The sequence below is a fragment of the Periophthalmus magnuspinnatus genome, chromosome 22, assembly GCF_009829125.3.
Source record: "Periophthalmus magnuspinnatus isolate fPerMag1 chromosome 22, fPerMag1.2.pri, whole genome shotgun sequence".
Classification (NCBI taxonomy): Eukaryota; Metazoa; Chordata; class Actinopteri; order Gobiiformes; family Gobiidae; genus Periophthalmus; species Periophthalmus magnuspinnatus.
The window spans coordinates 13,429,560-13,453,612 of NC_047147.1; the positions used below are offsets into that span (position 1 = coordinate 13,429,560).

Genomic DNA, 24,053 nt, shown 5'->3' on the forward strand with positions numbered 1-24,053 from the left:
CCGAATAAAGCTGCCAATATTTGACTGAAATGGTATGACAGTTTGAGGCGTTTGGGATTTTAAGAAGTATAATTTTAAATAATTCATTGTAGTGTAGTGTAGCTTAGTTTTTGATCCAATCATGCAAAGCAATAAAGGTAAATTAAAGTAGTATTAGTAGAGATAACAAGAAAGTCACTAATGTATGTGGTAATAGAAGTAGTAGCAGTAGTTAATATTTATTCCTCTCCTTTTCAATTCAATTCAACAAAACTACAAAAAATTACAATTGACTTTAAAAACCCTCTAGAATGTGAAAAGAATCTTCCATTGTTTCATTCCAACTGTCCCACATCATTGCTTTGGCCAGTTTTCCATCTATGTGAATGACTGACAAGATCACCTCAAAAATGCCCATGCCTTAAATGTCATTGACTCAAGGTCTGTTAGTCCACCTGTGCTGATATACGAGCCCTTTCACGGCACATTGCACACAGGTTTACACGCTTCCATGGTGATTTGTGTGCGACTTTTTTGTTTACGATGTTTAAAAAGCCAAAGGTCCACAAAGCACCGCCTGGGCCATTAATGCTCCGTGCAATGCTAAGGAATTCCATCAGGGTGAACTGTAATAGGACAACTCCACAAGGTGCACTATTGTAAATGAACTCAAGCCATTAAACCCAGTTGTTATGGTGGGTTGTTTAAGTAAAAGTGTTCCCATTAAATGCAGTCTCCAGCAAAGCGACTAAGCACTTTCTAAAGCTTACATATGCAAACAGCAGAGGACGAAGGACACGATAATTTACATGCGAGAACTTGAAGTGTTTTTAAAGGTGATCTGGACAATGTCACTTTATTATCTAAATGTACATTAAATAGATCCAAGGATTTACAATACATCAAGTCACATGTGCAGTCATTTGTGCTATCAATTTGCTCCCCCTCCCAACATCTGTAAGCAGTTAAACCAAATAAGTTTTACTGACCCTGAGTTGTTCAGCTTTAGCCTAACTATGTCCCTAAATGTCCACTAATTTGGATTTAAAACTTTTTTTCCCAGATTCAACAGTGGGAACAGAACTTGGAGAGGTTCAACATGGACTTGTTCAGAATGCGCTGCTATCTGGCCAGTCTACAAGGAGGAGAGCTGCCCAATCCAAAGAGTCTGCTGGCCATAGCAAGTCGGCCCACCAAAACCACACTGGCTCGCCTGGGAATCTTCTCTGTTTCGTCATTCCATGCATTGGTAAGGAACAGATAAACATTTTGAGTATATTTTTTCAGTGTTGCTGTGGCAGAAGTCAGAGTCATCAGAGTCATAGGTGAAACTGTGGCGATAATGGTAGTAGCAAAAAGCATTCTCTGTTTAAAGTTTCATTATGTAACTTTCCTAAGGTCCACCACTTGGTTGTGTCAATGTAGAAGTTTAATATCATAACCTGGAATATTCAAGGCAAAGAAAATAAAATCACTCTGGAGACGAGCATGTGGTGGTTGGAAATAATTGCTCCTTTTCCACTCTGCCTACTGCATGCCCAGGGCTATGTAGCAAAAGAAAGCTCCAATCACCCACTACAAAACCAGTAAATAAATAAATGTTTTTTGTATTACCCACAGCAGTCTCTTACTACACCGACATTACCATACAATACAATACAATGTAATTAAGATACCCTGATAAGATGACATTTGAGTGAGAAATGGATGTCAGTGCTGTTAACTGTGTCCATGTGTCCAGATTTGTTCCCGTGATGAGGCCACTCTGAGGAGGCGTTCACTGTCCCTGACCTGTAGACAGCGTAAGAGAGGTCTGTTCTCCTCCCTCAAAGGCTTGGACAACCTGACGAGGAGAGGGCGAGAGAAGAGGCCGTCTGCATCACAGGTACGCACACGCACAAAATGATAGGTCTTTGAATGCACCACGGACATCAACAAAACCCCCAGCACAGTGTTATTATATTCAAAAGGCATAATCACACATCACACCTGTAGATTTCATGTGTGCAATTTAGATGCAGATGAATGGGCTGGAACAATATGTTGCACCTTTTAGACTACCTCTGCCTTTGGATAGAGCCTAAAAATCACATTAAAAATAATAATTCTCCGGTTAGCAGCTGTGGGACGATAAATAGTAGCGCTTGAAGCATTTCCCCTAAACCATTTAAACATCTTGTCATGCTGAAGATAAAACTTAGATAGTAATATTTTTTGTCACAATTGTCTCACATTTCATTATGTTAAAAAAAATAATGAAACTAATGATGATTATTGCACATTCTGACCTGTATGATTTGCAATGTCTGCCTCAAGCCTTAGATGCGTCCATAGTAGCATTTATAAGTAATGGTTTAGTTTAACAACATATTTCATAAAAATATGTAAATACGGTACTCAGTCTTGTTTTGCACTAAATAACTGATTGCATATTGTAATTGGCAGCAAAATATGCACAGTTCTGAGTCTGAGCTTAAAAATGTTATGCTACTAGCAGATAATTACTATAGTTCAACCAATTACAACCAAGAACTTGTGTTTTTTTCTGCAACATCATTTAGCTTGTAAAGTGACATAATAATCTTCTCTGAAACTTAGTTTTAAAAATCTCCCCAGGTGGTCTGGATTAGTTCTTAATACAGGATCATTCCCTACATGTGTTCAATGGCTCAAAACCATCTCCACACACTGTCTAATATTATACAGGGTGTGATACTTAGCCCCTGTGAGCTTATTCATTAAATAAACAACCAGAAAACATTTATTGCTCACTTTGCCTTGCCTGAGCACTGTTCAGAGAAAGCAAAGCTTTGACTTACAATCCCCCCAAAGCAGAGTTTATTAATTAGGAGTACACAAACTTCGAATCCCCTGTGAAGTTTGAGTGCAAACCTCCCATCATTGAAAGCGCAGGGGGAGCATTCCTTACCAAGGTGCTGTGGGGCAAGGGGGCTGGAATTCTCTCCCAGGTTAGTAATTAGACTCTTTATTTATTGATACGGGAATCCACTACTCATGCACCCTGTGGGCACACTGCAGAGAACGCTGGTGGTCTATTTTGAGAAGCAGGAAATGCAAACCTTAAATGGAGCGCAGAGGAAAACATTATCTTTTCATTAGCTGTGATGCAGTGTAGTTTGCAGGTTAGCTTTGTTAAATGCTAATCGCGGTCCCTGCTAAGTGACATCAAACTGCCTACAAAGTGTCCCGATTTGCTCCGCTCATCCATTAAGCTAAGCCCACCCTGCTTTGATACTGGCATTTGTCTAGCAGAAAATGTGTTTTCTTGTGCATTGTTATTTTTCATCAAGGGAACTTCTGCCAGCTCAGCCAGTTCTAATGAAGCCCAGTTGTGATTTGCAGCGCAGAAGGCTGAGGTGGCGCTGTTAGCACAAATATGAATTATTAAAGGCCATATGTGGTGAAAGGCATTCTCCTCTCTCTCTCCCTCTTTCTCTCTCTCTCTCTTTCTCCCTCTCTCTCACAGTCACAAACTCCGACAGATGGCTGGTGTAAAGATGCTAAATATTAAGAAGCTTCCTTTTTTCTCTCAGGTCATCTTCACCTCAAAGGCTTCCTACAGTGTCTCAGTAATATGTGAGGTCTTTCCTGTTATGTGACTGTTTTTGTGTGCTGTAAATCATCATCACAGTGGGCTGTGGGATCATATCTGTCTTTTTGCAACTGATTGGAATAGTTAGATATGTGAAGTTATTTTGGATGAGTTAAGTTATTTTCTTTGTGTGAAATATCAGTAATTAAAAGCCTGTCTTGGTTAAGGTTCGCATTATTGTTATCTGCATTTGATCCTTCATTGCCGCAGGGGCAAACTGTCAGGAGCAGTGGCTGTCACAGATCTTGAGCTAAGCTTGGTCATGACTACCTTAGCAGGAGGACTTTACCTATTGTGCATTTTGTTTTGTTTATGTTCATAAAATGAATATTGAAAAATATTTTCATGAGCTTCAAATAAACAATCTAAAATTGATCAATAATTCCATATCGCCCGTTCCTATTTTCTTACTTCTTCCAGTCATGACTATTGGGCTGAGACTTATTTTGTTTCCTTCTTAGGTCCACTGTCACTTTATCTCTGTCTTTTAACCCAAACACTAACACTAACAATAACACTATCTGAATTTTTCCTTAGCCCCCTTTTGCTCCTCTTCCCTTCAATCACTAAACATCAGAGAGCTAGCCTGCAGCCTCTGTACCAAAATTTCCATACTGACTCATCTCTGTTGACGGAACCTAAATCCTATTTAGCCCTGCAACCGTGTTCCTGACAGCCCTGGCCCTAAAGTCAGCCATCTTTTTCCTCTGTCTTCTTTTCCTGTCCGAGGTCGGGTGTAAACAGTGAGTAGCAGGCTCTGTGGGAAGTAGGCCAGGGAGATGTGAGGATTTGTGAGAGCGTTGGTAATGCACGCTAAATTTAGTGTACGTTTACAGAAATGCTATAAATGTGCAAGTGCTGGTGAGGGAGAGTTACTGCGAGGTCAGAGCAGGGTTTGTGTATACTTGAGAACATGCAGAGGTAATCCTTGCCAGATCCTTAGTTACTTTGATCCCATGTTTAGGTATGTTGGTATTTCTGCCCAATTTAAGGGTTAGTGTCTTAATGGTAGATAGCATTTACCCCGAGATTAAATAATCCCTGGTTAAACTCAATTTGTCAGTTTGTAATTGGTTATTAGATCAGCAGTATAAAATTATAGCAAGAAATGCAATGTGTCAAACCTAAACTCTGAACTATAAGAGATACGTTTAAGTTAACCAATTTGTTTTTTTAATTTGAAAATGCATAAAATAATATTAGCCAGATATTTTAAGATATTTTAAGAAATGGTCACTAGTCAAGCGATTGCAGCTGTGACAAAGATACCAACGTCAGCCTCTGAGGCAAAAGGCAACAATTAGCAATGTGCGTGTCACACCAAACACCGGTCACTAGGAGTCAGTAATTATTCACTGACACAATAGGGTTTTCTTGGCATTTACCCCTGAATTTGCAGATACCCAGGTCATCTCCATCGTATTAAGGCAGTTTAAACTTAGCTTTGAAGGGTATAAATGAATAAAAAGTTATGTTCTGGGAGAGTTGGGTTCAAAGCAGGGTTCGTGTGCACTTAAGAAATGCTAAGATGTAATCCATGTAGGCAGATCATTAGTTAAGTTGTGATCCTTCAGCCATCCCTTCCTTACTGTACCTCACTAGCAATTCAAGCCCATGGGATGTTTACAGCAATAAGACTTTGACTTTAACTTGTCACTGATGATGCCTCTTTTGCCCAGTGACAAAATATCCCTGGCAAAATTCCCTGTCTGAGTAGGCGCAGCAGTCACACCAGTCAAATAACGGATGGCTGGCTGTCACTGCTGTGTTATAGACTTGTTAAAGCCCTCACAGTCACCTACAAGCAGCCAGGCTTAGCCCCGAGCGCACACACACAGCACCGCGACACACCTTTCAATCACTTGGAGGAGACCAGAGGAGATCAAATGGAGCAAAAAGAGGAAGGATTTCTAACACACACCGGTGAAGATGGAGAAATTGTAGTGATTTTCACATCAAAACTGTCCGCCTCTTTGTGCAGAAATAAAACTCTGATGCCTAATATAGCTTTGATTGTCTTAGGTTAGGGCATCTAAAAATTGATGATAAATGTATTATTTCATATTTTGATTTGACCTTTTGTACTATTTGCCATCCTGACATTTTTCAGTTAGTTGGCATAGCTTTTATGTTTTTGTGTTTGTTGTATTATCATTTTGACTCCTAGTATGCTAACTAAAATCTGCCTTCCAGTTCTGGCCCATAGAGCTGGAAATAAAGATCAATAAGAAACATTTTGTGATAAACGTGTTAGAATCTTGGTATCCTTACACACATAAAGAGCAAACCACTGCTATTGGAGTCTCTAAACCAGTTTCAAAGCACCGAGTCACCACATGTACTTTTTAATTAGCCACATAATCGTACCACATGCGTCCAATACCGTTAGCAACCCAAATCACTTATGAGTCAATTAGCGTGGTGCCCCAGTGTCTAGCAGTCTGCTCTTCTGAACGTCTTTCTATTCCTTCCAGATCTTTGATGGCGACTGCGTGGGTCAACCGTACAACCTCCCGCCAAGGAGCTCAGAGGTGAGGCATAACAGCTGTTCCAATGTATGATAGATCTGATGGAAATTGCTCTAGCATCTGTCAATTCAATCCAGTGGTAGAATTTTACGTGTCAGATTATGTTTTTTTAACATGGAGCAGCTATGGCAGGGAAGAGTGTGCTGTGTGTTATGACCTCTGCTGCTTTGAGCCTTTGAGAGTGAAAATGTTGCTGACGTGTGTTACTCGTACAGCATGATAGCAGGAAATCCTTTTATGTGGAGGTGTAGGTACAAGATAAGAGTGACAAGAATTTGACTGTGATGGAGAATTGCTTAAAGGGCCCATGTTACGCTATTTTCAAATTTACGTTATAATGTATGGGTATGATTGTAATGTGCTGAGGTGTTTCCTCAGCGCATTACAATCATACCCAGATTACACATGTTATACACACAAACCGTGCTTATTTATTGTGAATGCTTCTCTCAAACAGAGAACACCCTGTTCCATCTTGTGATTTTAAACTCCATACACATTTACGAGGATTATTTGGATCATTTTGGCCCTGGAACTGCCAATCTCTACTGAAAAAAAGGTCAAAGGCTGTTGAACTTGTAAACTACTACTTCATGACATCACAAGGCTGAACAGAGCATTAGAGCATTAGAGAGGACTAATAATAAAAGATTACTCAAACATGAAAACAAATGAAACAAAACTCCAGGTATGATTTTGATGTAAGTAACAACATTTTAACATGGCTTTAGGCTCACAGAGTCTTAATATATGACCTTTAAATGTTTTAGAAATGGTCTGAATAGTTTGCAATACTCCATGTGGCATCTTTTAGGTTTGAAATATTTCTAGTTTAGTGTTTTTTTTGTTTTGTTTTATTTTGTTTTTTTACATCTGAACAATGTAACTTATCCTAAATAGAGCTCATGTATAAATACAATTTTAAAAAAATGTTGCCACTGTTTTTAACAACAACCTTTGGGATGGCATTAATGTTTTGTTATTTACATAGATGGATCAAAAGTGAAAACCAATGGTACCACTAGTTACCATTATCCCACCAGATGCTATAATTCACACACAAGTTAGTGGTGAATGTGGCTTCTGTCAAAAAGCTGCCTTTGTGGGAGGATATAATGAGATCTAAGAGCGGTTTATGGGAACAGTACTGGCTTTCATTGGGTTAACACGTTGCTATAGCCTTAATTGCGGCAGACTTCTTGCGGTTGAATGCTGGGCTTTTGTTTTGTCCCTCTGTGAATGTAAGAAAAACAGCGTGTCAACAGAATCCATTTTGATTTAGTGAGGATTAAGATTGTTCAGGGTGGGAAGTGGAGAGAGACAGAGGGGCCAGTGTGGTGCGATTGATTTTTGTCGACACATACAGTTCCTTCTATCAGTCCTGATGACTTTGCCTGTTGTCCTATTTTGGTCCCAGATCCCCTCAAATACACCATTAAGTAATCATTTTCTACTAATCCTTTTGAAGTGAAGTCAAGTGGAGGGTGTGTATGTATGCACCATGTGTGTCATAAGTGTTCCTATTTATAGCATATACCTGCCATATGCTTTTTCTCCCTGTAGTACTCGGGGGACTATGATGGATATTTGCCCTATAGAATCTATTGTGGACAAGGTTTGATGAATGGTGGAACTGAGTAGACAACAGCTGGCTTTTTACAAACGAAAATAGTTCACTTAGTTTGAGAGGAAATAAACTACTAGTCTTTTTTTGTTTTCTACTTTGTTGGAGAGGGAAACATGGCCTTCTTTATTGTAACACAAGCCTTGTGCGAACTAAACCTTAAGATATCTAGATCATTTTAAAAAAGCAAAATGTGCCTGTATAAAACTGTATTTATAAATTGGTAATACTCTCTGAGGCTAGCCACTCTAAGCTTGACTCCCACAAGAACCATAAAAGGAAGAAGTCAAATTTAAGCTTATGGAATTTCCACAGAGTCCAGGTTCCATTTTAAACTAAAAAGAAAAAAATACGTAAGTGGTAAGCTGGTGTGTGCATGAGAGATTTTGAGTTATTACAAATTTAAAACCAAATGTCATATTTGTAGGTCACAGACTATAAATCCACTGCCAACTTTGTTTACAAAATCCTACTTTGTCAGCCTTTAATAATGATGTCATCTTGTGCTTTGCTTTAGCGACATCTGGGCCAAGAATTAACCGCCCAACTGTGTGTTTAGTGTATCCCACAATCCCAGAGGCTTGACAGTTGTAAGAACAGGAGGCCTGGATCTTACATTAATCCACTGCAGGTTTTTCAGGATTGCTCTTTTCTTGGACACAAAAGCCCCAAGTCTGTCTGAGCCTGAGCATTCTCATCAGAGGCTCCAGGAATGAAATCACGCTCACTTCACCTGCTTCCCTTTTCACTCCTCTAAGAATTACTGTGGTACTGTGATCTCCGACATCCTGATCCTCTGTGTCTGTGTCACCACCCTCTCCACACGCCATTGCCCATTAATACACACAAGGTCCAGAGACTCTAGCTGGACAGTGAGGGAACAAGTGCTAAAATTAGGTCCTCTCTGCTACATTCCTTTAATTATTTTGTCTCCTCTATAAAATAATAGTGTTTCTTTTTTCTTTTTTTTTCTTCTTTTAAAAAAAATATGTGTTACTAAGGACACATTTAAGTTTAAGATGTTCCACTTACATACAGTTGACTAAGGCCAAAGGGTGAAATAGAAAGCCTGATTTATCTGGTTATTTTAATATTCATATAACATCAATAGAATGAGGCCTCACCTGTAGAAAGTAGAAAATACTGCTGCTTCATAATAATGCTTTTGTTATAACATCCAGATACACTTTAAATAAATAAAATCAAATTCAAAATGTGAGAGAAAAGATTCAAATTCTCTGGTAAACAGCTATTGCAATATCTAAACTTGATAATATTAACTAGTTTGATATGCATTTGTTAGCCCACCCAACTTTATTACAACCCCCAGTTCTGCTCTGTCTGCTCATCTGTTGTTTCCATAAGTTTACATGGTCAGACTTGCTGATTCACTGGAGATCTGGTGGTCTTGGTTTGGTCAGAGTATATCCCTGTTCCCCTCAGTCTTGATAATTGTGGTCTTTCCCCACCAGAGACATGAAGTCGCAACCAAAACCCCAAACTCCCCAAACACTGAACACCCCTTCTTTTAATACCCAGTCCAAAACCTCACTGTTACTGCCACCAACAAATAATTACCATTTAAAGCTTTCCTTTGAAATTGACTGGCCCCTATGTATTGCATCACGTGTGCCTATAATTACCTGTGGCTTTGGGTATTGAGTACACTGATATCTTTGAGACGTCTAGACATGTGTACATGGTCATTATGAGGACTATTATTTGAAGAAACTGCAGTCTGAGCTGTCAAATGAATCCCTGGAAGTCTAATTCTATGACATTCCTGCTTGGTTGTTTGATCCATGGCCAGTCATTTACACTAATGGAACTGTATTGATTTGTGGGCCATAACTCAGCTTCTGCCACATTCACTCCTCTAGGCCCCTCCCACTCTCTGTTTACTTCCTCCCTTTTCTGCCCTCCTTCCTCCATCTTATTTATGTTGTTCTCTACAGAGGCTGGACATCCTGAGCAGCATCTACTCAATGTCACCCCCTGAAGGTGGAGTATGGGACAGCGAGGCCGATATGGTCATGTGCATCTACATGCCAGACAGTTTGACAGTTCAGATTCCAGTCAGGAGAGACCAGACAGCGGCTGACCTTCTTTCCCTGGCATGCAAGGTTGGTTTGCAAAGAGGCTCACGAGTTTACAACAAAACAGGCTTTTAAAATGAAGGAGAAGATTTTTATAGTGCACATTTCAGACAAAAATGCAAGAGAATGTGCTTTACAGAGAAGCAGTGCATTAGCAATAAAAATAATTACACTACACACTCTTATCTATGAATTCACACACAATTTTGATAAACAGCAACGCGTCATCAAAATCACTCTGTACTATATTGTCTACTACTACACGTTTGTAATGAAAATAAATAATAATAGTTTTCTACAATTATTCTATTTTCAGTATAAAATAAAAGAACGCTTTTTATGCCAGCATATTTTTAGTATCAAAAGCAACAGCTATAGTAGCATAATTAGTGGTTGAATTGTGTGTTTTCTTTAACAGAAGCAATTGTCAATCATCAGTATTATAGTTGCACCATATCACTTTTCGTATTGACATCCCCTGCTTGTCTTCATTGAGATAGATAAATCTAATGCCATATTGTGGAACATTCCAGGCAAAGCAATAACATTTCCATGGACACTAACAGGATAGACTCTCCATCAGTAAATGTATTAACATTTTAATTTAAACTACTTCAAATCCAATCCGATATGTTGGCCCACACTGCACTGCCTTGTGCCCTTGCAGTTTTTTATTTGGTTACTAACCACAGTCTCCATTTGACTATGTGGACTGGATTCCCCATAGCAACTATTCTGATTCTCTTCCCAGGGGTGATGCGTAACACATCTATTCACCCATTGTCTGACTGACTTTTCCAGACACATACAAACACGCGCTACTGTCCCTTAGGGTGAAGGCATTTGTTTAGCGCAAATTTCTCATCACAAAAGTGTAAGGCCTGAATAATTCACGCCTCGGCCACACTGCAGCTGTTGTGCGAGGCGTTGCGGTGTGAAATATGGAGGGAAGATTGTCACTACATGCACAACTCTGAATACTGTGCTTGTGTGTTTATAGGTAAAACAGCTGGATCAGAGTCTGCACTGCTTACGCCTGCATAGAACAGCAGGACAGGAAGTGGAGGTCAGAAATGTGTCACATGATGAGATCCTGGACGACCTGGTAAGAGTTCAAATATAAAGGATATACTCTATTATGTGAAGTCAATGGACTTTTGCTGATTTGTTTAACACTGGTCGTAGGTCGGTGATCAGCTAGAGGTGGTGCCTATTAATATGTTTACTCTGCACATGAGCAAGCCAAGCAGCGCGGCGGACTTCGGTGAGTCAGCATTAATCTAAATCTTTTGTTCTTGCCATATGTTAAATTATGCACATTTTAATACCTTCCTCTCCTGACAGGTTTTGCAGTTACGGGGCACATAGATGGACAGAAGAACAGCAGGATCTTTGTCAGTGAGGTGCCTTCAGATGGGCTGGCCTATCGTCAAGGTGCTTAACTGTCCATTGTGCTGAGTGTATTTCTCCATAGCTATCCTGGAGATGTGATGCCAATGTCAGTCAGGCCAGTTGTCAGGCTGAATGGCACATTTTCACCAGAATTACAGTACATGCATTTCATTAAATAGTCCTGGGATATAGAGGTCCATCTCAATCATGTACCATCCCACATCCCATATAAATGACAATGGACATTAAAATCCTTCATAATCTATTACTTTATTCTAACTGTAAATGGTACTTATTCTTACAATTGTAGGTTTGTAATCTCACACTATAGAATTTTAATTGTCATGTATGAATCATAGCAGCTAGTAGGGTAAACATTACAAAGAGGTTAGTTAAAAAATCTAAAGGTAAACTACATAAAATACAGTTCCATTGAGACAGTACAATAATTAAAAAACTGTATAATACTTCAAATTAAATAGGCCCCATAATCTAACAGATTGTAGTCTAAATAGCATAGTGTGATTATATATTTTTGTAGGATTAATATCTGTGTAAAACAGGGTCTGTGAGTAAAACAGGATCTATATTTTCTGCATCACTTCCATTATTATATTCTAATCTCTATTGTCTCCCAGGTCTACGTCCAGGTGATGAAATCCTGGTCCTAAATGGTCAGTGCGTTTCTGGTCTGGACCTGTCTCTGATCCAGACGCTTTTCTCTGAGCCGGACCTTCACCTCAGTCTCAGACGAGACATACCAGAACTATCACCTCCATTCAAGCACATCGCTCCTCCCTCCAGACATGCGCCCAAGCAGCACCACCGGGCTAAATCCTCCTCAGGTAAATTTTATGCAAACTCAAAACCATAAACTTGACTGGCAAACGCCTCAATCTTGTCATGGTTTAGAGTTTCACATTGTTTTTCCACTGTAACTAAATGAAAGCCAGTTGGAGAAATTGTCAAGGGACCACTGCTTGACAGATGGTGAGATTATTCTTGTCTACACATCTTAAAGTTATTGTTAGTTTGCATTTCAAACAAATTGCTCTGTAGTATGGCAAAATAGCTAATAAATCATTTAAATTCTCTGTGTATACCCTAGTGCTTCTAATTGCTTGTTGAACTTCTGGTGAAAGTGAGGACTTTTCTCACCTCAGAAATATTTACATACACACAGAAAAACAGTTCCTTTTAGTTGAGACTTCTGCTTCCTCAGAGCTGACTCATTATGTTAAAAGAACATGGTGGAAGGCACTGTGTGAAGTTTGTTTGCTTGGTCGTCCATCCTCCGGGGGCGAAGACAAGACCAGAACGCCAGGGGGTTTTGACCATGCCGGGCTCATTACAGTTTGCAGATGTGTTGCTCACTGTCATCTTGTTGTACTGAAGAGTGAAAGTGTCAGAACTGAGCAATAAGGTTATCAGTGTTGCTTGGTGGATACAGCTGATGCCCACTTGGTACTTACAAAGTGGTGGGTTGATTTTAAGCGAAAGGTAAGCTATAAGGTCTCCTTTTTCATGTAGAAGTAGAGCTGCAACTAATTATTATTTTAGCAATTAGCAATCTTTTCAGTTAACAAGTATAAAATGCGTTGGTCAAAATATGTAAACTGTGCTATGTAATGTCAGTCAAAACTATTATAATATGGTGCTTTTTGCAGCCAATGCAAAGTGTCATCTTAATAATAGTAATTAGTAAGTGAAATATTTCTTCCACTGCTGCCATAATTGAACACAAAAGGATTAATGACTTGAAGGCCTCATTACTGTAAATGGTGTGATCAAAGGAGCCTGCGGTTTTCCACATTCTCGTCTCTAGAGGGCGTATCGTTCCAGGCAGGATGATAAGGAGCTGTGGTGAATTAGCACTGTTTTAATACATGCCTCTGCAATTTTCACATATTGACAATTATTTTATAATATGCCCCTCTACATATGTCTTCTAATTATATAGACGAAAAACTTGAAATGCAGTGTACACATGCTTTTAAATCCATAGTCTCTAAGTTATAAACATGTAACCGTGGTAGTAATGATAACGTTAACTGTCATAGTAAAAGCACTTTGAATGTTGCAGGGTTTTAATAGTAATTGTGGTTGTGTGGTAGAAAAGAAAAACATTCACATGTATTTTATTTTTTTACATGCCCTTGCACATGCAGAACACTTTGTCTCTGAATAGATTTCTTTTGTTAATACTTCTGACTGTTTGTGTTTGATTGGGCTTTGTACTCAGTGGAATTACAGTGCAAACCACTATGCTGTTATGAATCATAAAAATACACACACACAATTATCCTAACACATTTTCTCTCTCGTTCCAGATGTGCTCTGTGCAGCTGACGATGGTGCTCCCATCTGCGTAGAACTACAGAATGGTCACTCCCACTGCGCACACAGGCCCATACAGCACAGCAAGGTAGGAGGGGCTAAGCACTCAACAAACTGCAGCAAGGTTTTCTATTGTCTTCTCTTAGACACACAGAAACAGCCCAGACCTGTACACTGAAATGTCCTTATGCCAACTTGGTATGGCCGGTATAGGCTTGTCAAAAGTGGCACCAATTCACTGCATTTCCATAATTGGGATACTTAGCCATGGGTGTAAATACAGCTTGTTGCTGTCACATAGAAGGGATGTCAAGCACTCCCACATTTTTAAACTTATGCCTAGAGGTGAAGATACAGAAACAGCTGTCTAGTATTTTTTTCACACTTCCTACCTAACATACTTGCTAAAGGCTTAAAATTGTGGTTCAATTGTTTATCAGACACTCACTCAAACATTCCCACGTCACATGACAGATCTGTTTTATAAACCATACTGCATTTGTTCATTGTTCTGCATTATAGCGGTCATGTATCTGATGTATATGTCCATGTATTTCATATCTAAGCCAACTTTAGTCATTAAAGAGAGTTAGAGAGCTAGATCCTATTCCCATGAGATATATGCGTGAGTGTTGTGCTAATGGAATATGGAAGAATTCACTTATAGAGAGTCAGTGTGTGTGGTCATTAGGAGACAGCATTAATGTATTGATGTAGCTAGGAGCTTTTGGGGAATTAAAAAGCGCACATTAGAAGAGTAGTTGTTTTAATAAATACAAGTGAAATATATTCTGAATGAAAAGACATGGTAAAATCAGTGCAATTGTGAAAGTAGTAATATTAGTAATAGTAGCTGTAAAAGAGGATATTGTTGGGATGGTTATAGTAAATAGAAGTAACTCAAACCCATTTGATGAAACCTAAGTAAGCTTTTTGATAGTTCAGAGAGCAGCATGTTTTATATTTCCAGCTGTTGCAACTGATCAAGTGCAGTTTGATGCTCTTTTATTTAGTTGCTTTTAAAGTTTATTTTGGCTTTTGATTTTCCCTCATGCACTCTCCTGAGCTAGTATTTTGCCTTTTAGCATTGTATGATTAGCATAATATTTGGTTTTACATCAAGGCCTTTTCTTTTCACTTACTGAAGCGCAGGAATAGCACAAATTGTCCAATGGCATGTTATGTTTTGCAGCTGGATTTACCTACTTTTTATGCAAATGTATCTAAATTTAAAATCGCCAGCAGTGTTGCCCTTTGCGATGATAGATTCAGCGATTGCAAAACCAGGCCACATGTGAAAGATTGTTAATTGCCTCTGCTCCAGGCTCTGCTCTAATTGTCTGTGTCAGAAGAAGTCGTGCCGTGTCTGACCTCAGATCAGCCTGGAGGTGGATTACAGAGGACAACTTGCCCTCTTCTCCTCTCCATTCAGACTTGCTCTTTTTGTTTGCCCAGTGACATTAGTCAGTCCCACTGTGCGCAGATCTGCACTGCACCACTGCTGCTGCTCTGCTCCCTGCCGGCTTTGTCTAAAGCGATGAGTGGAGAAGGGAAGGTGTGTGCATAAATAAGCGGGCTCAATGCATTTGTGTGCCGTTGCTGATGTTGCCAGATAAAAAAGTGACTGTGTGCCTTCATCTGGAATATTCAGCCACTGTGAAGGGGGGCAAAAATCCCAGGGTGAGATATTGTGACTGGTAAATCAGATTTTGAGTGGAGTTTAATAATCATTGCATGGACTTTGGTTTGTTCTGTGAGCTGAAAAGGGAAAAAGTAGTTGGGGAAAAAATCAGTATTTATCAGCAGTTGTTATGTACGTGTGAGCCATGAAAGTCAATAGCAATGAACAAACTGGAACGAATAATTTCAAGGCACTTGTCGCAGCATGTAATCAGCCTCACCACAGCGCTTACCTTTTGATTAATTGCTCTGTTGCATTCCAATTTGCACTTATTACACAAGAGAGATTTGTGTACATCTGGGTTGGGATGCTTACTAAGCAGTGTTAACGTTTAGCAACAGGACGGTGAGTTAACCTAATGATTTTGCTCAGAAAAAAACTGTGCAATTGGTTTGTTGGAGCATTTACGAGCCTAACCAATCGATTGAAAAAAGTCAACCCAATTGGTCCCGCACAAGTCTCCTGGGGAACGCCATGCTGAATTGATTATGTATGCACTGCAATGTTTTAGTGCCAGTTGGCGATTGAGTGTACTGCCCCAAATTATATCGTGTGTCTTGTTTTTGTTTCTTTTGTTTCTTTTTTTTTTTTTTTATCTTACTCTAAATATAGAAGAGTTGCAAAAAAGCATGAAAGCATTAACCCCTGAACTGGTATATTGGTAATAATAATAATAACTAATTGTATTTGATGGAGCTTTTCATGAAACCCAAGGACATCTTACAATAACAACAATTAAAACTGCAACACATTAACAGCTTAGATGTTCTTAATAATAAAGATTATAAGGCTGGGTGAGTGCAGGTACTTTGCACATTAATGCATTTTTTCCACGTGGATACACCTTTATTTTTCCCTAGACTCTGTCCTTATCTGGTAAATATTTTCATTGGAACAGACAGAAAATACTAAATCCTCTTAGGCAATCTTTTCATATTTTCCTCATTCATAGTTGACCTTGAGCTCCACATTGTGTTCAAACATATTTTTCTTCTCCCGGCATGTAGCCTATTGAAGCAAAGGTTAGACAGTAGACAGCAGACGTATTAAGCTCCTTTACTTTTTGCCAGACGAGACGTTCTAAATGGACTTATGAGGGACTCCATCTGACTGTCACTACACACACAGATTTAGCCTCTCACAGTGGTGGTTGTGAGTAGTAGAAGGTGTCAAGCTAACGTTTGGGAATAGAAGAATAATAGAAACTGGTAATAGGACATGAACAGGTCCCTGAAGTAAAAGCTGTTTAACAATTCATGAGCTGGGTTATGTTAAACGTAAAGGGATACATCATGGAAGACATTTTAACATATTTTAATTGTAAATGTTTCAGTGTACATTCTATTATAAGTGTATTTTTTATTGTAGTCCAAAGAGGTATAAGTATGGACAAGTGATAGTGATGATGGATCGAAGGGTGGGAAGCAAATCTAAAAAAAGACAAAATGAAATAACCTCTTCATCATCTGTGCTAAATTGCAATGGTCACATAACTGGATCAAAAATCTGTTAAACTGTGTGAGGATGCCATATATTTTCATTCCAAGGGAACCAAACTTTCCAGACATCTTCCCTCCTCTTGTGCGTGTCTGGCTGGCAGTTCTGGGGATCACTGTGGGTGGTGTGTGTGTGTGTTATAACTAAACCTATCAGCCTCCATCTGCCTGTCAAAGGACTGATAATCTGGGCTTACCTCTGTAACTGTAGTTAATACGATCCAGCTTTGTTAGACTAGCCCCCTGTACACTGTAGTAGTCCATTTAGGAACACAAAGGAATAGACAATAATAGAGAGGCTTCCTGATGTGTTAGCTGTAGTTGTCATGTACACTTCATGCAACCACCTGAGCTCCGCAATAAACTTGTTCACCCAAGACCTTTGGACCTGCTCCTCACCATGTGCTGGGTCTGGCTGTCAGGACTGAGGTCTCAAAAGAAGGACCACTTTTTTGGACCAGTTCTTAATGGCCTGGGATGTCTACTAAAACAAAAGCTAGCTTGTCTGGTGGAAGAAATATCGGCCTGCCTGTCCTGCCAAAGAGATGCCAAAGAAGAAGAGAGGATGGTAAATATGTTGTGTTTATGGTGAAGGCAGGTTTAAATTTTCCAAAAATAGGATTTATACGAGAGGTAATTTTTTCAGTATGTTATTTCACAGTTGTACTCTATATCTTGAAATTACCAGTGTTTTTGTTTTTCTTTTATTTCAGTTGTGTCAGTTCCTTCTTCACCATATTCCAATTCATTGATGTAAAATGGCGTTGAATCCAGTGTACCCTAGTCTATTATCTCTTACCCATCGTCGAGTTTGCACTGTAGTTAGCGGTGTAGTACCAGATGGAGTGTTTCCAGGTTTCAAAGGGCACTGCTGTGTTTCCTATTCCAGACCTTTCAATGCCATCATGTTGTTAAATGCCGGTGACAAGCCTTCCCACTTAACCTTTCATTAGTTTCATGCATTACGCAGGGGTGAAAAAAGAAGTAGTGCTCTACGGTAGTCGCTAGTGTCTTTGTGCTAGTGGAGTGAATGTGAATAGCCTTAGGGACTCAAGTACATTGGGTGCTTTTAATCCAAAACTGACTTCATTATTAAAACACACTCTCTCTTCATAGTCCTTGGAGATTTAGCGGAATAATATTTGTTTAGGATGAATAATAAAAGCTTAAATGGGGAGAGGCGAGCTCGAGGACCAGACCTCCCCTCTCATCTCCCCATCTCCTCCCAAACACTCACTATGATTTATGAGCGCCTCTTAGCAAGCTTTAAGAGGGAGATGGCATTGTGGCACTGTGGCCCAGTAGCACAGAAAATGAATCACCATGCATCAGGGTGGCCTGGCGGTCACTCGGCCTTCACGTCATGGTGTCACGAGGGGCAGGTCCCAGTGAGGGATGGGGGGCTCAGATCGCCAGGGACATGCATGTTCTTCACCCTTACTAGTTTGTTCTAGCTCCAATGTCATTTAAATTCAACATAACAGATGGAAGATAGTTGAAGCTTAAAGTTGAAAGTTTTCTTTTTATTATGATCGATGCAGGGAGTACAGAATGACCCTCTAGCGTCAAATCTGATAGTATCCTACAAAAAAAATGAAAGAAAGAAAATGTTCCCCACTAGTGCAAAGAAAAGGCATATACAATAAATACTGAGCTCCAAAAATAATGTTCGATCTGTAATTTTTTTAGCATATAGTAATTATTGTGACCGGCCAAACATCACAATCTAATATGCCAACACAGGATTTTTCAAAATTGTAAAATAATTTCATTTCAACACATAATAAACCTGGCTATTTATGTATTAGTCTAAATTTGTTGGATAAAATTTCCATATCATCGATTCTGCTTATTTACATCTTACAAATAGACCCAGTCTGGCGCTGTTTTAGTGCTAGACTTCTGCTTTGATTTCAGCAGCGTTTCATCTACAGAGGAGTCCATGAGCCCTGTGCATAATGACTGCACTGGAGCGTTAAAGGGAGATAGAGACAGAGTTTAGCGTCGGTCGCACTGCCTCCTCCCAGTCTGACAGTCTGAGCAAGTGTTTACACCCACCTCAGGAAACCAAGCACCGCATTGTGACAAGAATGAGACCAAATTACATTCATTATCTTATAGCAACAAGGATAGATGTGCTAATGGTTTGTAATGGGCCATAGCGATAACAACTCAGAAAATTGCTGAGTTGTTTTTAATGGCAACTGAAATCATATAATTGGAAAGTGATACTAACAAGTCCTTACTGACAAATAATTATGTTACAGCAACTTGAATCACAGGTGATGTGCACTATATTACCCAGTTATACATTGACATTTTTTAAATTCCTTGCACAGTGCCCTACAACTGAGCCATTCACGTTTGAGTGTGTAACTAACCAGCCAGAACACTCCACATTGTACCAGTGCTATTGAGAGACAGGATGCCGCCCCTGGCCTCTCCATTCTCCCCTGTCTGGAAATTACACCAGGGTCACAGACTGAGCAGGGAGAAACGAAGCAACAGCTCCTGCTAATGGACAGGGAATTAAGATGGAGGGTGGGCCGGCGGAGGCACTATAGCTGCAGAAAACACTGAGCTAATAAAATGAGACAAAGGATCTCTAATTGGGAAGAATTGTCTCCATTTGCAAAAACAGAATCGCCGTGCTGATTGATATGCACAAAACAAGACTAGCTCCTAGCAGTTATTCTCTGCCCACGCTAAAAGAATGACAGGATCGATGCTCTGTCAAAATCCAGTCTGCCTTCCACACCCAAGAAAGGGTACTGACCTTGGCCCATAGTGGAAATACAATACATGACTTGAGGCGGCACAAAGGAGGCAGAGGAGATGGCAGACGATCAGAAGTGATACAATAGTATCGATTTTTTTCCAATCTCACTGTCAGCCCACGAGATACAGAATATAGATAATGAGAAAGCAAGCAAAAGTAGTGTGTGCAATATAAATAATATTAATTGTTGTTGTTCAAGATGTGAATACAAGTCTAAAGAAACCAGTTTCAACCACAAGGGGTCAGTAAGGGAACATATTTTTTTTTACCCCTAGCTAGAAAATCCTTGCAGGTGTATATGTACAAACAACTTTTTGTAACAATTTTGGGGTTAACAAGTATACTTAAAATTCCACTCCCCAGCCTAGATAAATGTGAATGCGCCTGTATATGGCAACTGCAGTATAAAACCTCTGCCAAATCAATGTGAAAATTACTGACAACCTTATTGTGCATGGTTTATCAATATTGGAGCTTGTGACCTTTCTGTTTCCTATAGAACCGTATCAAAGTGCTTCGAGACATACACAAAATGACTTAACCTTCTCCTTTCCACATCAAAGTTTGGCAAAGCAGTGTTCTTCAAATTGACTCAATCCAATGCAATATATGAAGTGTCAGAAACATGACGCATAGCTGCCAGCCATCAGTGGGAGACCTGTACAGGGGATGTTCAGACAGCACTCCTAGCCTTCTATTCTTCTTTCCTTCTCTCCTTCTCCTCCTCCTCGGCCGGCTCCCATCTCTGCCTCTTAATTGGTTATTTGGGCGAGCTGTCAGGCTGTCGATGGGATTGTTGTTGCGGCTATTCCTGAGTCATGACAATTTGTGCCTCCCTCTCCTTTCAATCTACTCACCTCCTCGTCACGACTCATTGCAGGTATCCTATCTGACCATTTAGTGATGATGTGAATCTCACCGGGGCTGTCTGGGGAAGTCTATCTTAAACCAAGGCTTTATATTTGTTTTTGACAAATAAGTGTTGTGAATTGTGTAATTATTCAATGCTAACTATTTTTAATTAGTTCACAGTGGGTGCACATTTTAACATGTGCAGGAGCAAGACTGAAATATTAAAAAAAACTATTACAAGAATCGCATTTACTCTGAGCATGTTTGTAAAGATTGAATTTACAGCAAGTTAATATTACATACATTAGATCATGGAAATGGGATATTTTGTTTTTTGTAGAAGACATTGTTTATCCTAGAACATTTCAGCTTATGAAATTCCTATATGCAACCCTTCCAAGTGCATTCTGTTCTGATTGTGATTCATCAGTCTTGGCAGAAATATATCTGCGTGTTTGTATCCATACTAGTTTCTTGTAAATATATAGAGAATGCTTTCTGTGGAGGTATTCTGAGTGTTAGCACAAGCCTTGATCAGCACACAGAGTTCTGAAGACTTGGGCAGACCTCCCCTTGGCTCCAGGGGCTTGTAGCTGAAATAAACAGCAGATATAAGTGTTATCTGTCTCCCCTGTCTGGTGTTGTACTTCTGAGCTGTTCAATGAATATGTCCCTCTGATATCCTTCAACCCCCATTTCCTTCACGCAAACTCCCACACTGGATTTGGGAAATGTGATGCTTTTCTAAAGTGAAGGCTCTACATGATTAGGCAAAGCGTTTTGGCCAGTGACATGTGAAGTGGATAACACAGAATGTCACTGTGGGAGGGATACTGTAGATTGTGAGAACGCATTGGGTAACATTTTATATCACAGTAGACCTGATATTTTTTTATGCCTACTCAATAATATACTGTGTAACAACCTGCAATAACACAAGCCCTTTAACACCTAAGACCTTAGTACAAAGAAACCATCTGTCCTCAAAATTGTGTAAAATGCACAGGTATGAGGATTTGAGTAAGTTGTAAAGGTACAGAGATGGCTAGAGGACTCGGGTCAGGGCATCTCTAGAATGATACCTCTGGCTTGTTGCCGGTCTATAGTAAGTTAATGGTCATTAATAATAATTGAAAATGCAGCTTTTCCTATTGTATTAAGCTAAATCCGGTGCCGCGATGCCAGCCCCCACATAATTATCAGGCCACACAGTGTGAGGAGTGCCTCCATTGTGGATCACTTGAAAAGAGAGGCTTAGCTCAGGCTTACATACAAGTACCAAGCCCTCCCTCCTCTTTCTGTCTTGTCTTTCTCTTCAAACCTATCACTCTCCCTGGCCATATTGTTGCATAGGAGGCCGGTCCCCAAGTGCGTGTGTTATAATGAGGGAGATGATGAGCTGCAGGCTTATTAATGACAGCTTTCATTGTCTGTGGGCTGGCTCAAAGTGAATAGAGTGTGCAAAGGGGCTAGGGGGGAGTGCACACTTGTAACCAAGCGAGCATGAGTCATGAATACTTCAAAGTAGGTGAAGTAAAATACTAAGCCTTACTGATCAAGGTAATAGATTGCTTTTTAACAGTTGGTCATGTAATCTTTGACATAGCATCACGCCTACACACAAATATAAAATCAGAGTGAACAGATGTTTAGCCTGGCATGACGATCGCCTACAACGCAGAGCTGTGTGACTCCTGTTATTACATGGGTCCATGGCCACTGCCATTTTAAGACCTGATCTGACATTAGAAAGGAATGGCTGGGATTGGAGAACAACAATGCTTTTATTATCTCAAACCTGAAAACATAACCGAGCATTTTTGGTTTTATAAAAGGTTGTGTAAGTGATTGAACTAGTACTTGAGAAAAAAAATAGATGTTTTTATTTAGTTTTTACTTGCAGCAGTTGCCCGGTACTGTAGTTGTGTTGTTCTGTAAAATATTGGTTAGCTATTTTAGTACTAGAAATGGCACTCTTACTACATACTATATGTGTGTAATCTGTACATTTATGTTATTTTGCACCATTTTCTTACTTAATTTTTTGAAGTACATACAGATTTTGATTACTTCTCTGCCTGGACTCAAAGGTATATTTGCTGTAATAACTACAGAAGAGCTTGCAAGAGTGCAGCAGACTGTAACAGGGAGCATTTACTCCTCTGGTTGTGTTATGATCTGGGGAATAGTACAGGGGGGATGATCGTGATTTATTGTAGACTACAAACCCTTATCTGCCACCGGCAAGTCTTCTCAGTGTGGTGCCTCCAGCTGATTTTAATTTTTCATACCCCAGGCAAAGAGCTCTGATATAGAGATGTGAATTATCTGTTTTACACTAAAGGTAGAACAAGTCTGTCTATGTGGTCCCACTTATCAGGGAATAAATCCTCTAGTTTCATTTCAGTGTATGTATTTCTAATAAAATTCCCTAAATTATATGTTACACGTCTATTTCTCCAATGTTCCTTGTGCATATTTCATCACACTAATACATGGCTCATTGGATAGTAAGATTTATGGATGTGGCCCAGAACTGTGCAAGTGTCCATTATACATATAGAAATGTAATGTAATGTGCTGTAATGCTATCTGCTCGGGATATCCAGTTAGTCTTTTAGATGCATGGGAAAGCCTTTGATGCAAAGCCAATTAGCATAGAGTGCATAGCTAAATCTCCATAACGCTCTTAGTATCCCAAGGGAAGGGCTGTCCATGTACAGTGCAGAATTACATACATCATTATTTTATACAGTTGTAGGGCTGGAGTCATTAGCGGTGAATGGGGAAGTAAGGGAGCGAGACTTTTCATAATGATATGTGCAGCTCTATGGCTCCAGTGTGGTCCCCATTTTATCTAATTGCTTTTGTTATGATCATGCTAACCTAAATTCCCCTCTCTCCCCACAGAGTGTAGATACAGTGTGTACATTATACCAGCCACACCCTGAGGGAATAGTAGGCCCCATTGGTCTGATGGATGACCTTAAGCCACCTCCAGCACAGCATGGTGAGATGGCATCAGCACCCAGGGGTGAGGCCACCCTGCTCCGGCCCTGTCCCAAACACATGAGTGTCACCGAGAGGCTACGCAAGGTCATCCAGGAGCTGGTGGACACAGAGAAGTCCTACGTGAAGGTGAGACGCTGACCAGAATGCGCTAATACAGCCTCAATATTGAATGAAACAGCTTTACTTAATTATTAATAGACAGATATTAACTGCTTTAACGGTTCAAAGCAAAAACATGCCTAGACTGTATATTGGCAAGGAGGGGGGAACATAATGTATATATAAGGCAGTGAAGTAAATCTATTAATAAGTTAACAGTGGGGCAGTAGGCTCTGCAATTTCTCCTATTGAAGTGTCAGTTTCAGTTCTTGTCATTGTGTCCCTGGGCAAGGATACATAAAAATGTGCCAAATTCAACTCTTTAAAAAAAAAATCTTTGTCAATATATTTTGTTATTGGTATTGTGTTAATTTTAATAACAAAAACATAGTCATGTGACAACTTTGTTTAAGCTGATTGAGAATACTGGATATATGGCAAAGAATTGGTGCTGCCATTTTCTGTGCAAATTTTCTGCATTATTCAGCTTTTTGCATCCAATTTGTTTCTCTCAAGGTTTCATAGTCTGACCTTTTGTGCCACGACACAGAGTCATATTCATGAT

The 24,053-nt window shown here is 39.7% G+C and overlaps 1 protein-coding gene across 4 annotated transcripts in view; it reads left to right on the forward strand.

The window, feature by feature from the left end:
- LOC117390240 (rho guanine nucleotide exchange factor TIAM2) overlaps positions 1–24,053 on the forward strand; it is a 68,871-nt gene that overhangs the window by 34,060 nt on the left and 10,758 nt on the right. For all 4 annotated transcript variants that reach the window (XM_033987931.2, XM_055231355.1, XM_055231357.1 and 1 more), the window contains exons 7-16: positions 1,043–1,228; positions 1,721–1,864; positions 6,067–6,123; positions 9,700–9,867; positions 10,841–10,945; positions 11,026–11,104; positions 11,185–11,274; positions 11,871–12,077; positions 13,563–13,657; positions 23,288–23,515. In XM_033987931.2, the coding sequence (XP_033843822.1) occupies positions 1,043–1,228; positions 1,721–1,864; positions 6,067–6,123; positions 9,700–9,867; positions 10,841–10,945; positions 11,026–11,104; positions 11,185–11,274; positions 11,871–12,077; positions 13,563–13,657; positions 23,288–23,515 (1,359 nt within the window). The remainder of the gene's footprint in view (positions 1–1,042; positions 1,229–1,720; positions 1,865–6,066; positions 6,124–9,699; positions 9,868–10,840; positions 10,946–11,025; positions 11,105–11,184; positions 11,275–11,870; positions 12,078–13,562; positions 13,658–23,287; positions 23,516–24,053) is intronic.